Genomic DNA, 12,098 nt, shown 5'->3' on the forward strand with positions numbered 1-12,098 from the left:
GTTGTGATCTCAGGGTTGTGAGATTGAGTCCTGAACTGGCTCTGCAGTCAATGCGGAGTCTGCTCAAGAGACACACTCCCAGTCCTTCTGCCCACCCACGTGCCGCGTGCACGCGCGCTCTCTCTCAAAATAAATAAATAAATAAATAAATCTTTAAAAAAAAAAAAAGGTAAGATTTTGTTGTTCCTCAATAGCCAGTTTTTGTCTCTGTTGCTAAGGCATTGCTCTATGTTATATCAGGACTACAAGGTGGGAACTAAAGACATTTTCATGATCCCCAACATTTCAAAAGATCTGAGAACTTTTTAAGTCTTCCCAATGTTATATTGTTTTATTCATTTTAAATTTCAGTATTCTCATAATCAACTTGAAATTTCATAGTTTATGGCTTGTTTTTTCATTATTTCATACTAGATGCAAACTGAGTCTTTCATACTTAGAGAAAGAAGGGTTGAGTTTTTGTCAAAGGACTTTATGGTCTTTCACATTGCTTTAGAAGGTATTGCTTATGACTGATTGGAGACCTTGAAAGTCCTTGATAGTATTAATAGAAGAGTAGCTAAAAGATAGTAGTGTAGTTGCCACATTATTTGTGTTCTGAATATGTTCTTTTTTTAAAAGATTTTATTTCTTAATTTGACAGAGAGAGGCATAGCGAGAGAGAGAACACAGACAGGGGGAGTGGAAGAGGCAGAAGCAGGCTTCCAGCAGAGCAGAGAGCCCGATGATCCCAGGACACTGGCTCAGATCATGACCTGAGCCGAAGGCAGACACTTAACGAGTGAACCACCCAGGCGTCCCTTGAATATGTTCTTTAAGAAAGTGTACTGCAGGGACGCCTGGGTGGTTCAGTTGTTGAGTGGCTGCCTTCGGCTCAGGTTGTGATCCTAGGGTCCTGGAATCGAGTCCCACATCTGGCTCCTGGCTCAGCAGAGAACTTGCTTCTCCTTCCCACTCTGCCTGCTGCTCTCCCTGCTTGAACTCTCCCTCTCTGTTAAATGAATAAATAAAACCTTAAAAAATTTTTTTATTAAAAAAAAAAAAAAAGTTTTGCTGCAGGGCGCCTAGGTGGCTCAGATGGTTAAGCATCTGCCTTCAGCTCAGGTCATGATCCTAGGGTCCTGGGATCAAGCCCTGCATCGGGCTCTCTGCTCCTTGAGGAGACTGCTTCTCCCTCTGCCTCTGCCTCTCTCTGTCTCTCTTTCTATCTCTCTCTGTTTCTCATGAATAAAGAAATGGAATTTTTTTTAAAAAGTGTACTGCAGAAAAGTGACATTTAGGTAATTCTTTCCAGTAGGGGCTTAATTAACAAATCATTAAGCATTTACCTACAGATACTTTTGCCTGGAGTTATTTTAGTTAGTACTACCACTCCCAGAGCTTGTATTTATTAATTTATTTTTTAATCTTTCCACAGTACTTTTATTATTATTGCTTTTCCCCAAGCTATTTTTACTACTATTACTTTATATCAAAGTATGGTATTGGGATTATGTATTCATGGGTCGTACACCTTAGGCATGGGATAGTAGGACTTCTTAATTAGAAAAGCCTCATTAATATTAAATAGGTAAAGCAAATTTTTACCCAGATCTGCTTAGTAACTCTTAATCTATGGCCATTTTTTTTTCAGAGATCTTGCTGCTGCTATAGATCGAATGGACAAGTACAATTTTGATGCAATGATTTATGTGGTAAGTAATCACAATAAAAAACAAAAGATTATGACCTCTACCTCATGAAAACTGCAAAGATGGAAATTATATACTATGTTGAAAAACTTTGGAAAATAAGTTTGTCAAAATATAAAAGGAATTCAGTGTTAAGTTTAAGGTGGAAACCACTATGTTAAAAACAAAAGTGAAAACATTCACATTGCTTCATGATTAAGAAAAAAATTACCCGAATCAGGAAAATGGTTATATGAGATGAATATGTACAGGTTACTATAATGTACTTTTTAAAAAGTAACTTTATTTTTTAAAGATTTTATTTATTTATTTGACAGACACAGCGAAAGAGGGACACAGGCAGGGGGAGTGGGAGAGGGAGAGACAGGCTTCACCTGAGCAGGGAGCCTCAATCACAGCTCAATCCCAGGACCCCAGGATCATGACCTGAGCCAAAGGCATACACTTAAGGACTGAGCCACCCAGGTGCCCCAACTTTTTATTTTAAATATTTAAGCCTCATGAGTTTTAGAATAGTACAGAGTTTTAGTTAAATTCCACCAGTTCGGGGGCACCTGGGTGACTCAGTCAATTAAGCATCTGACTCTTGATTTTGGCTCAGGTCTTGTCTCAGGGTCCTGAGATTGAGCCCCACATCAGGCTCTGCTGCTTCCTTCCCACTCTTTTTCCCTTTGCCCCTCACCCCACTTGCACACACTCTCCCCAACTTTAAAATAAATAAAATCTTCTAAAAAAATTTCACCAATTTTTACATGTGTTTGTGTGTTGGCCTAATATGTTGGGGTGGGGGGTTTTGAAATTATGTCATGTGTAGATAATGTAACCGTCATAACATTAGGAATAGACAACTGTTCCATCATGAAATAAGTTCCCTCTTGGCAACCACTTAATAATTTTCCTTTACCCCCTACCGTAACCCCTAGCAACCATTGCTCTGTTCTCCATCACTACAGTGTTGACACTATGAAAATGTTACATAAATAGAATCACAGTAGGTAATCTTGAGATTGCCTCTTCTCACTCAGCATAGTGAATGCCTTGAGACCCACCCAGGCTGTTGTGTGCACCAGTAGTTTGTTCTTTTATTGCTGAGGGTTACTCTGTAGTCTCTTCCCTTTCCTTCCTCTCCAGGTGCCACCTCCCTTTCCCCTAAGAAAAAAAGTTGCCATTAAATAACTTAGAGCTGAACTTCATCCTTCTGGGGGATAAAGGTCATGATAGCTGAAGGAGAAAGAATTTAAATACAATACTCACGAGATTAAAGTTCATCTTTCCTCATAATTCAGTAAAGTGCTACAGATCTTACTTTCTTCTCAGGTAGAGCACTCAGCTTAGACCCTATGCTGCTGGCATCTTCTTTGTGTACTTACTTAAAATACATCAGTGGATAATGACTCTAGTGTGTCAAAACTCAAATATTTTTATTTATTCCCCACCTATTTTTGTAGGTTAACTTATCACTTAAATTTTTTTTTTCCCCAAGACAGATAAAGGGCAAAAAAAGCATTTTCAGCAAGTGTTCCAGATGCTGCAGATCATGGGATATGACTGGGCAGAAAGGTAATGTCCGCATGGTTTGTAACTGCTCATGATCGTTAAGGATTTGTAGGTCAGCCAAGTCCCAAAATATACCAAGTTGTTGAAGGTCATCACTCAGATTTCACTTCTTTATTTCAGGGTATTACTGTAGAAGCAGATTTGTTTTTTACATTAATTATGTCCTGGTTATATTCATTTCTAACTTATAAACATTTAATAAATATCTTTATTAGACATCTACTCTCAGTGGCTTGATTTCCAAAATTCTTAATCCCTCCTTTTTATCCACCAAGACAACTAGTAATTTAATCACCTCTTAGTGATTATCTCTATAAATGAAGCTGTGTGTTTAACATCTTTTGTGGCATATGATAAATTGCATCCTATTTATTAATTTTGAAAAGTCCTTGTATGAGAATTGAAGTTTGGACTGCTCTCTGAGTGTGTAATTATACACTTGGATCATCTGTTCTTTTCTCTTCAATGTCAGGTGCCAGCACGTGCCCTTTGGAGTGGTGCAGGGAATGAAGACTCGAAGAGGAAATGTTACTTTTCTGGAAGATGTTCTAAATGAGATTCGATCGAGGATGCTACAGAACATGGCTTCTATTAAGAGTGAATTCACTTTATTGTTGCGGTCATAATTTACACGCCCTTTGGATGTTTTGTGGAATTTTGATGCCATGCAGTTGATTTTGACCATCATCCCTCTCTTCACTTTCCCTAACCTTGTCAAAAATAGCTTGCACTAATTAGAGGTGCCAGAGGTTTTAGACTTGCCACTTGTTGTCATTCAGTTCGATAATCTGAATTGATAATGACCCTAGGCCTCTTTTCATGGGCAGCTTCAGCCTTGTCATTCCACTCTTGGGGTGGTTATGTGAAATTCCCATGTTATGTAATAGGAAACAGGTCACAAGTTCTCATGGCTTTGTTTAACCTTGGAAAAGTAAGTACCAGCTTTATCTAATGTCTCATAAGGCGTATTTATGAGAAATGTGAATTTGTGTTTCTTACCTTTATCCAAGGTAAATTAGCCTAAATTAGGAAAGTAAATTGCCTATCATGAAGCTGTTTGTTCTTACTGGCAGCATACATTTTTTGGCAGATTTTATCAGAATCCCTGATTCTCTGCGGTTCTGTATAAGTTAAAGATAGCTGCCTCTGTCTGTTCCAGCTACCAGAGAATTGGAGAACCCACAGGAGACTGCAGAGAGGGTTGGACTCGCCGCACTCATTATTCAGGTTTGTTAGGATTGCCTCCTGTGAGACCCTTTTGTTTGCTAGAACAAACCCCAATGCTAAAAATGTGTTCTTGTCATTCTAGGACTTCAGAGGTTTACTCTTATCTGACTATCAGTTCAGCTGGGATCGTGTTTTCCAGAGTCGTGGGGACACAGGCGTCTTCCTGCAGTACACGCATGCCCGCCTCCACAGGTGAGGGGCATCTGCTGGGAAATGCTGAGCCTTGCCAGGGTGGGGCTGGGCTGGTGTGCTTCGAAGATTCAAGGTCCTGTTTGCTGGGCTTCTCCAATATCTCACATCCAAAACTAGTTAGCAGTATAGTGGACCACCTGTTAGGTTTGGTTTTTAAAATACTTATTGAGCATCTCTGTCAGAAGTGCTTTTATGTATGTTGCCTTGTTTAGTACTCAGAATAACGCTGCCAGAGAATATGCTCCCATTTTCAGGAGGAGAAACAGAGTTAGGAAAAATTGAGGCATTGTGACAAACATGCAGTTATGTGTCCTTGGATGACCTGTTTAATCCTTTGTTGTTTTTAAACTTTTGAAAACAGTTTGGAAGAGACTTTTGGATGTGGTTATCTAAATGATTTCAACACGGCTTGTTTACAAGAGCCACAGTCTGTTTCCATTCTCCAGCATCTTCTCAGGTATGATTTTCTAGTCTTACTGAGTCTGCACCTGCTTAGTGAAGTGACTGTTGATGGTTTGCTGACCACTGACGTGAACAAGCCGGTAGCTAGCTCCTGCCCCCCTGCCACCAGTACCTGCCCTTTGAGGGAAGACAAAGGAGGACACCATCAAGGTCAGTCCTTGGGACTTAAAAATATCACTGCTGAATCACTGCAGGTGCCTGACATCCTCTAGGTCATGGTATAAGAATGGAAACCTGATAAAAGCATCAACTTTTAGTTTTGGGAAGGATCATCTTCTCCTCCCCCTCTTGGACAAGTGAAGGAAAACCTCTGCCTGCATGCAGCTTCCATGAAACTGTTGAGTTCCTCATCTGCCTCATGGTTTCCGTTCAGTCTCAAATAGATACTTACTTGGTGCCCCGACACTGAGCAAGAGATCACACCTTTGAGCTCTTAGAAGCATTGTTGGTGAAGCTAGACTTGTCAGGAGCTACTAATCTCTGGAAAGGATATGCGTAGTTAGCAAGGCACTTTTCTCTGATCGCCACACAGTGGTCAGCGGCTCCCTCCTGGGATCAGAGGGGTCCGTTTTCTCATATTTGACTGATTTGTTAGAAAATAAGCCAACCTGGTTTTCTTGGCATTGAAGGTAGACTCTGTTTTGCTAGTTTCTAGATTATGTTCCTAACATGGCTGTAAGCTTTATACATTCAATTTAATATCCTGAGTCATTGATCTAGGCTAGGCCCAAGAGATACCAAAATGATTTAGAAAGTACCTGCCATCAAGGAATTTGTAAGAAAGATGTGCCTTTACCTTCAAATGCACGCAAGGTCTTTTATCATATACCTTCTACTCTTCTTTTAGAAAGAGCAAGAGCACATGTAAGGGCAGAGGGAGAGAGAGAGAAACTTAAACAGGCTCCATGCTGGGCACGGAATCTGATACGGGGCACAGTCTCACCACCCAAAGATCATGCCCTGAGCCGAAACCAAGAGTCAGATGCTCAACCAACTGAGACACCCAGGCACCCCATACCTTCTACTCTTACTGATGTCCAGTCAACCTTACACTGAAGATCTTAACATCTTAGCTTAGTAGTCTTAGTCTTCCCTTGCTCACTGCTCCTGTTGTGTTTCTTTTAGGTTCGACGAGGTGCTTTATAGATCATCTCAGGACCTTCAACCCAGGCACATTGTCAGTTACCTTCTAACTCTAAGGTACTTCATAACCTTGCTGTTTTTAGGTATTGAAGACATGGGAGACCTGATCTGACAAAGGACCTTTCTTTCTTCTAAAGTTTTCCTATAAACAAACCCCTTGGCCTAAAAAGTGAAATGCCTTAAGTTACAGGAATTCTTGCTTCATCTTTGCAAATCGGCAGTTAATATTTATTCATTCAGTGATACAAGGTGGAGTCACTACAGTCTGGTGGAACCAACAGCTTTGCCACAGGTCATTACATAACAGCACATATGTGTTAGGATAGAGTGGACCTACGAGACTATGTTCGGGCACTCAGTGCAGCCTTGATGGAGGAGAAGGGGCTTCTCGGAGAAGAGGTGTCAGTATTAATCAGGAGAAGCAAGGTGGCAGAAAAGGAAGAAAAAACCCAGATTTGCTCACGCTACATTAATGGAACTAGACACATGGTCCTGGGAGGGGTGAGAAACGAGTGTATAAAGGCCTTTTTGCATGTATTAAGGCATTTCAGCTTATTTTCAGGGCATTGGAGTCCATAAAAAGACTTTGAATAGACACTCAGAAAAGTTGGTGAGCTAGAAGGGTAAGAGGATGAATTGGAGGGCAAATCAGTTTAATAGGAATTTCATACTAGCTGTTTTAGAAGCTCTGACTATAAGGTATTTTCCAGAGCAATGTTTGTATCTTTCCATAAACCTATTTAAGGAAATACTTGCTTTTACTCAAGATTTACTGAAATCAGATTTATTGGTACTGTTTTCTTGATTATCCTTTTTACCTGTCTTCCCCAGATTTAAATATTTTTTTTTCCTTTAAACTCTATAGTCACAGAGAAATAAAGAAGCCAGAAAGTCTAATTAAATGTCTGTTAATCATTGAAATGAATGTTGGAATCATTTCTCTGGCACATTATTCTATTTGCTGCTTCCACCTAAACAGAAAAGATACTTTAGAGAAGAGGGGCCAGTGTGTGTGCAGCTGCCCAATAACTAATCTTTACCCTTCCTCCTCACTGTACAGAGAGGGAATGTCCATGCCATGTTATAGCTTTCATCCTAAAAGATGCCTAAATGAGAAAAACTAATTTTTAGAAAGGAATCCCTTATCTTTATGAAGGAGTAAAATCATAATCTTAAGTACTTGAGGTATTACGACCAAAATCTAAAGTTGTAGTTTAGTAGTTTAATGTGTTTTACTTTTCCTGTTATAGAAAAGCAGGTGAATTCAAGTCCCAACTTTCAGTGTTGCACACATCCTTTATTGGCCCTGGGCTTTGATTTCCTTAAGTTGAGGGAGTAAGATACCAAGCTTATGTGTTAAAACAGGAAATTACTACTGGTCTTCATTTTCACCTTCATCTTCTCTGGTCTGTCTTCCATTTCAGTCATCTTGCAGCTATGGCACACAAGACACTGCTTATAAAGGACAGTCCTCCCGATGTGGCTGGGGTATGTTAAATGTTTTCTGTGTAATCTCTACATCCTCTTAATATTACTGAGTCAATTTTGTAAGTGTTCCTAAAATAGCATCTTGTGGTTCGGCTACAGTAGTGTTCTACTCAGTGGTAATTAGAATTGGACTGAAACAATCAGTTTATATACTTTCCAACACTGGACTAAAACACATCTTACTAGGTCAGGTGTTCAAGTGCAGAGTTCATCTTATCTGAAGTTATACTTTGAATAAGATAATGAATGATCCTGTCACTCTCACTCCCCAGCTCTTGGGTACCAGTCATATTATAAGGGATGCTAGGAATTTGTCTTTCCTCGCCAACAGCAAACCCTGAAGCACTCTGAGATACTGTTCCTACTTTAAATTAGTAGAAAGTTAAAATTACTTTTGAAAATGTTCTTTATTCACTTATAATTAGCCTGTTACTGAATTTAATCATTCTTTGTTTTATTTCTTAGGCTAGACTTCATCTTTTCAGAGCTGTGCGTTCTGTCCTAGCCAATGGAATGAAACTTCTTGGAATAATACCTGTATGTAGGATGTAATTTCTAATTAAAATAGCTTTCTAAATATGAAGTGAATTCTAGTTATCTATTCTTATATGCCTTGTTTAGAATTTAAACTGTTATTCTGTATCAGAATCTATATTTTAGTAAGCCTAAGTGATTTATCAATTTAATAACTTTTATCTAAAAAAAAATCATTTGAGTTCCCTCCTGATCAGTAAGCATGAAACAGTTTTATAAAACTAACACAAAACTTTTAAAATTTATTGCAGTCTATTGGGGATAAAAGATTAGATTTTGAGCTCCAGCTTGAGGTTTTCACAGCATCATTCTTCCAGAAACTGTTCTTATAAGTGAGATTTGAGATTATCTCATATTTGCATCAGATAAAATTGATAAAAGCAATTTCAGTTTTCTTATAATAATGGCTGGCTCTGAATCAATTTAGGGAGACCAGAATTAAGCCTTTTTGCCTATACAGCTGACAGCCACTCCCAGAGCACAGATCACATACTTTTCTTTCATTGATCTGTACAGGTAACTCTTACTGCATGAACTTGGAAACCGAATAGATTTGAATGACAAGGAATTACTTGTACACATATTGTACTAGGATCTTTTTATAAAAATTTGTCCCATCAGTTAAACCATAATTTGAAATGGAGTTTCTTAAGTCATTTCTTTCATGTACCTGCATATTGGTCAAGGAAATTTTGTGTGATTTGTTCAGGTAACATAAGTTGATGTGGTCTGTTCAGTCAGTATGGCCATCCTCATCTGCCAGTATTTCCATTCAGACTGCTATCATTTATTGTAAATGCTGCTGCTAGAAGTATTCTGAATACTAGTGACAATCTACTTTTACGAATAGAGAAGGAAATTAGCATGAACCAACACTTCTGTAGTTGAATGAAGATAGTTTTATATTGGCAAGTGGTACACCTTCTTAGTCCTAGAAAAGACTCATCCACGCAGTCTCAATTTTAAATATGTTAGCTTCCAGATTACTAATTTTTACTCAAAGTATCATTATTTCCTTAGCACAAACCAGCCATGGAATAAAAGTGTACAATTGGGACATGTTTTTCATGTCCTGTATCCTTCTCCCCTGTTTGGAGATCATATCCCATATCTGTGGTAGCCCCCTCATTTGAATTCACTTCTCTGAATCTTGAGTGAAATGACATAGGGACAGTGAAGATTAGGGCCTACCGTTTCCAAAAGCAGCTCCCTGAAAAGACTGTACATTATCTCCTGCAGTCTAGAGTCCTACTGCTCTGATTGCCGTCGTTATAAACTCCGGTTTTTGCTGACAAAGGCCAGCCCAGAGTTGGTTTATATGCAACCAAAGAACCCTAAAATTCCAACACAGAAAAAAAAAAATTAATATTTTTGGTTGTTTTACATTTGCATTATCTTAATGGTTATAATCACAATACAAAAAGTGATACAGATTTCATATAAATAAATTAAGTTTATTGCTGAATTTTCCCATTAACATTATAGAAAATTTTTTTAAAAACACTGAAATTTCACAAATTATTGACAGCCCAATAGTTTTAAACATACTGTATAAAAAAAAGTACAAAAGTGACATTAGAAATATTTTTTGAAGAAAAGTAGATCATCTACCGCAAAGAAACATGAATCCAGACAATGAATGGCACAAATACAGCACTTACAGGAGTACTCATTCACCACCTAGAAGTCATTGTCTGCATTATGAAATAGATTCAGTTTGAGAAGTTACACATTCAGTTTGCTTCTGAACTAGCCTATCTTGGTTTTGCCTGTCTTTTGTAAGAAAAGAGCTAGGTCATTACTGCTGCTGGGATGAAATACTGTACATGAATTGGAGAACAAGGAGGGAATGGTCCTTCTCCCCTGGTACCAGAACAAGAAAACAGTTCGTACAGAAATGGCTTTGGCACTTGAACCTTTAACCTTGTCCCAAACCTTGTTACTTGAATATTGTTATCCTCACGTGATTTTTTTTTTTTAAACACCACACCTCTCCATACTTTTTATATACATTATATGTACAATAATAAAATTCTTTCATTCTAAAACAAAACAGCTTGACCCAAAACAGGCCACATTAAATCTTTGTAGCAATTCACTCAGATAGTTTTCCTCTTAATTCTTATGACACAGTTAACATATTGTTTTTTTGTTTAAGCTATCTTCTGGGATTGACTTAAGGCTCTAGTTTAATGCAGATAGTTTCTTTAGTCTTGGTAGGAATCTCTTTTGAGGCTGAAATCACGTACCACCAACTCTCTCTTTTGAAGCTGTTTCTCCTTGTTGGATGGATGTAGTGTCTTGTCTGGGTAATCCATAGAGATATATAGAAACACATACAAGAAGAGTGCCCAGGGCAAAGGTGAGTGCTGAAAAGAATGGGGAAAAAAAAAAAAAGGCTTAATATGTATTTGTGTCCTTAAAATTATATAACAATAATCAATTTTAAATTTTGAAATCTTGCAGTTATAGGTCTGTAGCATTAGAGCATATGGTAATAGATCTAAGTGTTCTATTTTTATGATGGTAAGATTTAGAAAGATAATCAACTCTAGCTACCCATCCCTCAAGCCATCCTTCCTCCCCCTCACCCCTACGTACCCCCCAAAAAAGGTATAATCAAGGGACTGACTACATACTTTTCAAGAACACAGGTATGCCTGTCCTGGACCACTGACAAAGACTATACTAACTTCTCTATATGCTAATTTAAAGAAAAGCAATGGAATATGGCTTTTCCATGGTACTAAAAATCTGCGGAAGTTTAGAGTTAAAGGTGGTTGAGCAGAATTCCAGGTTAAATGACCAATGACTCAAACCAGTGAAGATCTCTGAATAAGAGATGAGGTGGTGATTTATTAAGTACAATTCCATTTTTTGTTAGCTTTTTTTAAAAAAATTCCTAATCCTGAAAATCAGGATAAGAAATTACAGCTTGTCTAAAACTTGACAAGTAAGCATTTTATGTATAAAATGTCGGACACTGCTCACCGGAGAGCCTGCTTCTCCCTCTCCCTCTGCCTGCCACTCTGCCTGCTTGTGCTTGCTCTCTGTCCAGTTAAATAAAATCTTCCAAAAAAAAATAAAAAAAGATTTTATTTATTTGACAGAAACACAGCCAGAGAGGGAACACAAGGGGAGTAGGGGAGGGAGGAGCAGGCTTCCTGCTGAGCAGGGAGCCTGATGCAGGCTTGATCCCAGGACTCTGGGATCATGACCTGAGCCATAAGGTAAAGGCTGAATGACTGAGCCACCTAGCACCCAGAATAAATAAAATTAAAAAAAAAAAAAAAAAAAAAAAAAGGAAGACTGCTAAGATGTTCTAGTTAATTTCCTTGACCATCAATAAGGACACTGACTGAAAGCATAAGGATTTGTTGAGCTAAGGAAGGATCAGAACTACAATTAAAAGTTCACCCAAGTCAGGTAAGAAATACATCTATGAAAGGAACTATGAATACTGATACTGGAATGGTAAGTGGTTGGCCTTCTACAGAATACTTACCATGTGCCACGCACCATTCTAAACACTTCACCTGAAACAACCCTAGCAGATGGGTGATACTGCCAGTCCCATTGTACAGATGAAGAAACTAAGCCACAGGTTAAGTAACTTCCTCAAGGCTGCACAACTAAAAAATGGTATAGGCAGGATGTAAACCATACTATAAGATAGTTTTTTAAGATTACAAGCTTGGCATTCCTCTATTTGCATTTATATCAAGAATGAATTTTAAAATCAAACATAAATATAGGTCAGGTTTCTTTTAACATCAATATTTAACAGACTGAGTATAACTGATC

General features: G+C 38.2%; 1 protein-coding gene across 2 annotated transcripts in view; it reads left to right on the plus strand.

Annotated features, from left to right (window-relative positions):
* The window catches only part of RARS2 (arginyl-tRNA synthetase 2, mitochondrial), a 64,071-nt gene that overhangs the window by 50,472 nt on the left and 1,501 nt on the right, over positions 1-12,098 (plus strand). For both annotated transcript variants that reach the window (XM_044245977.1, XM_044245983.1), the window contains 9 exons: positions 1,634-1,694; positions 3,175-3,251; positions 3,721-3,845; positions 4,408-4,475; positions 4,558-4,667; positions 5,029-5,124; positions 6,255-6,329; positions 7,697-7,760; positions 8,226-8,297. In XM_044245977.1, coding sequence (XP_044101912.1) covers positions 1,634-1,694; positions 3,175-3,251; positions 3,721-3,845; positions 4,408-4,475; positions 4,558-4,667; positions 5,029-5,124; positions 6,255-6,329; positions 7,697-7,760; positions 8,226-8,297 — 748 coding nt within the window. The remainder of the gene's footprint in view (positions 1-1,633; positions 1,695-3,174; positions 3,252-3,720; positions 3,846-4,407; positions 4,476-4,557; positions 4,668-5,028; positions 5,125-6,254; positions 6,330-7,696; positions 7,761-8,225; positions 8,298-12,098) is intronic.

Source organism: Neovison vison, chromosome 1 (genome assembly GCF_020171115.1).
Source record: "Neovison vison isolate M4711 chromosome 1, ASM_NN_V1, whole genome shotgun sequence".
Taxonomy (NCBI): Eukaryota; Metazoa; Chordata; class Mammalia; order Carnivora; family Mustelidae; genus Neogale; species Neogale vison.